General features: G+C 38.0%; 1 protein-coding gene across 1 annotated transcript in view; it reads left to right on the top strand.

The window, feature by feature from the left end:
- LOC144959267 (uncharacterized) overlaps window positions 1-5,000 on the top strand; it is a 20,059-nt gene that overhangs the window by 6,187 nt on the left and 8,872 nt on the right. The window contains exons 6-7 of the mRNA XM_078891811.1: window positions 2,238-2,396; window positions 4,990-5,000. The exon at window positions 4,990-5,000 is cut by the window's right edge and continues 162 nt beyond it. Coding sequence (XP_078747937.1) covers window positions 2,238-2,396; window positions 4,990-5,000 — 170 coding nt within the window. The remainder of the gene's footprint in view (window positions 1-2,237; window positions 2,397-4,989) is intronic.

Below are 5,000 nucleotides of genomic sequence, written 5' to 3'. Positions count from 1 at the left end.
GTAGGTTGTTTTGATTCATCTGTATTTGATTGAATACAGGACAAAATAAGAAGTGTGTTTATCTTTTTTACAGTGGACACCAGACACGCCCAAATATCACAATATTACAAGTATGAGAACAATTTTATCGACACAATAGTTCAATATGTCCAGATGTCATAATAATGTGTAAACAATCATATCGCCCCAGCCCACCGTTCAATAGATAGTATGCAGATGACGTCACTCAGGCCTTTGTTATTGTTTTTGCCATCCGCGTTTGTGAGTTGGTCTCACTAAACTGTATTAACCAGACTATAAAAGTTCATGGTTACACAGAGTTTGTGTGATGGTCCGTTATACTTCCGGATGGCAATGTTGTGAACTCCTTGGCCAAGCGCATTCTCTCTATAAGAAACCTCAACTAATTCAATGGTCACAGATCGTAAGTACCAACTCACGTGATGGATCATTCGTCTGTATCACACTTAATCTCTTCAGAAGAACACATTTTTATATGAATTATAACATCAACTAACATCAATTAAATGCTATTAATAATAAGTGTTGCATAACTTCATGTACATGTTTTTTCATTAATAGGTATCCAGATGTCGATTGCGAAAATATTTTGAGGCGTTCAATGTTTTGAGTTGAAATCTCTTTTATTTTTCTTCTTCTTCTTCTTCTTCTTCTTCTTCTTCTTCTTCTTCTTCTTCTTCTTCTTCTTCTTCTTCTTCTTCTTCTTCTTCTTCTTCTTCCTCTTCTTGCTTTTGGATTTGTTTATGGCTTGCTTGTCAATTGTAATAATTTATTATTGCTCTTTTGTTCAAGACTTTTATGAATAAATAGATACAAAATGCATCAACAACGGCATTTTTAAATGGATAATTTGACATTTCTGGCACAATTTGTGGCATAATTGCACTTTTTGGGGGGGCATGTCTTGGGGGCATAATTTGGGAGGGGGGGAGGGTGGAATTTTCCTGGAGGGACAGACAAGTGTAAATGAAACGGTGCAGACAATAAACAAGAAAAAGAATACATTTCAAAAAGAAATGTCTGCCCCGAGACATTCTGATTTTTTGAGGAGGGATTATTTTTTCCTGTATTTATTAGTTTTCTTTCTTGCTTTGTAGAGGCAGATATGTTTTTTGGGATGGTTTATTTTTTATTGAATTCTTTTTCTTACTTTGTAGAGGCAGACATGTTTTTGGGATGATCACCATCATCATCAGCATCATCATCATCATCATCATCATCATCATCATCATCATCATCATCATCACCATCATCATTATCATCTTCATTGCCATCACTATCTGACAACTGCGGCCAAATCGGTGCTGTAGCGTGTCTTGTAACAACGTCGCATAATACAGAAGTATTGAAATTGACATCACTCAGCTCTTTGTTATTGTTTTTAGCCAGCCATTATTACGAGTGGTTTTCAATAAATGGGAGCGATCTATATTCATGTTTTCGTCCAACCGAGTCATCAATAAAATGATTTGTTGCTGTCCAACGATTGGACATTTCTGAACAAATGTATACACGCTGCATTGTTTATGAAAGTTGTAAACATACCCATGTGTCAAGCTGAACACAATGACCAATCGGAATGTTAGATAGTACAAGATCTGTGAACAATTTTCACTATGTATGTCACTTTGAGCATATTTTGCAATAAGACCAATGACCTAGAGCACACCGAAATGTAATATAGATTGTACCCATTCTTACAATCAGATTATAAACATTCATGGTTACACATTGTTTTGTGTGTTACTGTTGGCACGTTATATCAAAGAGCGTGTAGGTAACGATTGTTATGTTACCAAGAGCTCTCACTTCCCGCTTTTGGTGAAGCCAAGCATCTTCCGTCTTCTACTCGTATTTTCTTCATTGTATCAGTAAGCCTAGCGCGCATGATACACGCGGAGCACACCCACCTCGCTGTCTCGCCTGGCACGCGACAATAGCATTGCGGTTAAGACAAGTGAGAGCTCTTGGTAACTACGTTACCCTACACACTCTTTGGTTATATCCAGCTAGCAGGTAATATGAGTGCTTGGTTAAACGCATTGGATCAAGAAAACGCTGGCATGACGAAATCATGACAATACTGCAGTGCTCAGGAAAATTAAACACGTATTGTAAAATTTGGTCAGACAAGTCGCCCTTCATTCGTTTATTTATTTATTCTCTTATTCTATTTTCATATTCTTTTTTTGTTCATCTGCAATATTTCCCTTTAGGTAGACATTGCTGGCTACACGAGGCAGAAGACCTTTCGCCCGGCAGATTTTTATCCAAAAGTAAATTATCTATCCTTGCCCGATATTGCCTTTCCTGTGGGAACGCTGCTTATAACTGCAACCGTAACAAAAGCTCCTGGGATTATTCATACTTTTGCGGTGAGTCACAGAAAGTGTAGTAAATGAAAGTTTATGTTGGTTATGAATTATAATTTGATAATTATCATCATCATCATCATCATCATCATCATCATCATCATCATCATCATCATCATCATCATCATCATCATCATCATCATCATCACCATCATCCTCCTCCTCTTCCTCCTCCTCATCGCCCTCCTCTTTTTCTTCTTCATTCTCCTCTTCCTCCTTCTCCTCATTTTTCTTCTTCTTCTTCTTCTTCTTCTTCTTCTTCTTCTTCTTCTTCTTCTTCTTCTTCTTCTTCTTCTTCTTTTTCTTCTTAAAAGAATCAATTTTCGTGAAGTCGTAGAACACTCCCTCTTCCATTCACAGTCCCGATTCTATCTCTTAGTGAACTTAAGATATATCAGTGATGGCGAGATGCTAGAAAGAGTTATTCTATGGTCAGTGTTGCCAGGTGCTTTGCAAAAATCAAGCCAACTTTATGCGAGAAAATCCGCCAAAATCCACCAAAATCTTACTTCACCTGTGACATTTGCCCAAAATCCGCCAAAAAATCCGGCATTTGATTTAAAACACTTATAATAAAGGATAGTGTGTTTCTAACTATTTACAAATGTTTCCTTTTTAAAGACATGGAGATTCGGAATTTCGATTTTGTTTGAGCGGGAGTTAGTCTCTCGAATATTATTGTTTTCACCTTCGGTTAATCTGAATTAAGTTGTGTAATATAGATCTAGGCCAACAGTACACTAAGAACAGGTACTCCTAAAAGTCACTTGATGGAGGAAAAAGAGGAAATAATCAGACTTGATTGCTAACTTCTACTTTTTTTAAGGGTATACAAATCATCAAAAATCCTCCAAAAAAAATCCGCCATCCGCCAGGCCGTTTTTCCCCTGCCACGCGATGACAAAATCCGCCAACCAGGCAACACTGTCGATGGTTTCGAGGTATAGATAGAATGCGCTTGGCCAAGGAGTTCACAACATTGCCATCCGGAAGTATAACGGACCAACACACAAACTCTGTGTAACCATGAACTTTTATAGTCTGGTTAATACAGTTTAGTGAGAACAACTCACAAACGCAGATGGCAAAAACAATAATAAAGGCCTGAGTGACGTCATCTTCGAACTATCTATATTATAGAGTTAATGGGAGCGATCTATATTCATGTTTTCGCCCAACCAAGTCATCAATCACATGAGTTGTTGCTGTCCAACGATTGGGTATTTCTTCAGAAATCTAAACACGCTGCTTTGTTTATGAAAGTTCTATGCATACCCATGTGTCAAGCTGAACAAAATGACCAATGGGATGTTAGATATTTCAAAAACTGTGAACACTTTTCACTATGTGGGTCACTTTGAGCACATATTCCAATGTGACCAATGACATCGAGCACATGGAAATGTAATATAGATCGTGCCCATTCCTCTTCGACGACAGGTGATTCGTTGGTGGCTCTGTGTCGATGGACACCGAGACTTTGTTTAAATTTTAACATAATAAACGAAATGAACTAATCTTTGCTGTGGAAACTGAGTCGATTTTCTATATTTTTTTTTTTACAGTTTCGAAATAGCATAGCAGCGTAACGATTCTGCATCCTACCTTTATGTATGTATGTGTGTGTGTGTGTGTGTGTGTGTGTGTGTTTGTGTGTGTATATAAAATGTGTGCATAGTGTGCTTGGTTTTGTGGCCTTCTGGTGTGACACCCGCGTTCGAACGTAGCCATCGTTGACTTATAGATAGTATGCGCTTAGCTAAAAAGCTCATAACATTGCCATCCGGAAGTATAACGAGCCAACACACAAAACTGTGTGTATCCATGAACGTTTATAGTCAGGTTAATACAGTTCAGTGAGAATTACTCATAAACGCGGATGGCAAAAAAACAATAACAAAGACCTGAGTGACGTCATCTTCGAACTATCTATAGCCTGACACTGACCAAAAAATGACGTCAAAATGCCAGTCACTTGCCACAAAAGAAAACAAATCGTGAGTTGTATTCAATAGTTCAACCAATGGAATAACTTGTCTCCTTGAGCTCTACTAACGACAACTCACTAGAGGCTACACAAACTTAAAAAATGACGTCAAACTGCCAGTTCTAGAGGGTTCTAGTGTCAGGCTTTATGTTAACGATGGCTGGGGTCAGAGCGTAGCCATCGTTATGTTATAGCCTGATACTGAAATCCAAAAGGACTGGCAGTTTGACGTCATTATTTGGTTTTTGCACCGCCTAGTGAGTTGTCCTTAGTAGAGCTCATGGAAACAAGTTATTTCATTGGTTGAACTATTGAATACAACTCACGATTTGTTTTCTTTTTTTTGTGGCAAAAGACTGGCATTTTGACGTCATTTTTTGGTCAGTATCAGGCCATAACTTTACGAAGGCTGGTTGAACTATTGAATACAACTCACGATTTGTTGTCTTTTGTGGCAAAAGACTGGCATTTTGACGTCATTTTTTGGTCAGTATCAGGCCATAACTTTACGAAGGCCACGGTCAGAGGCGCCAGTTTCGTGCTACATGTTAAGTATTGCCTTCAAATTTGGTACATTATTATGATTTATAATCATTGTCTTTCCAACAGATAATTACAGA

Source organism: Berghia stephanieae, chromosome 13, assembly GCF_034508935.2.
Source record: "Berghia stephanieae isolate SIO BIC M18660-M18661 chromosome 13, UCSD_Bste_1.3, whole genome shotgun sequence".
NCBI lineage: Eukaryota > Metazoa > Mollusca > Gastropoda > Nudibranchia > Aeolidiidae > Berghia > Berghia stephanieae.
The sequence above is the reverse complement of the archived record's forward strand: the minus strand, read 5'-3'. Positions and strand labels throughout refer to the sequence as shown.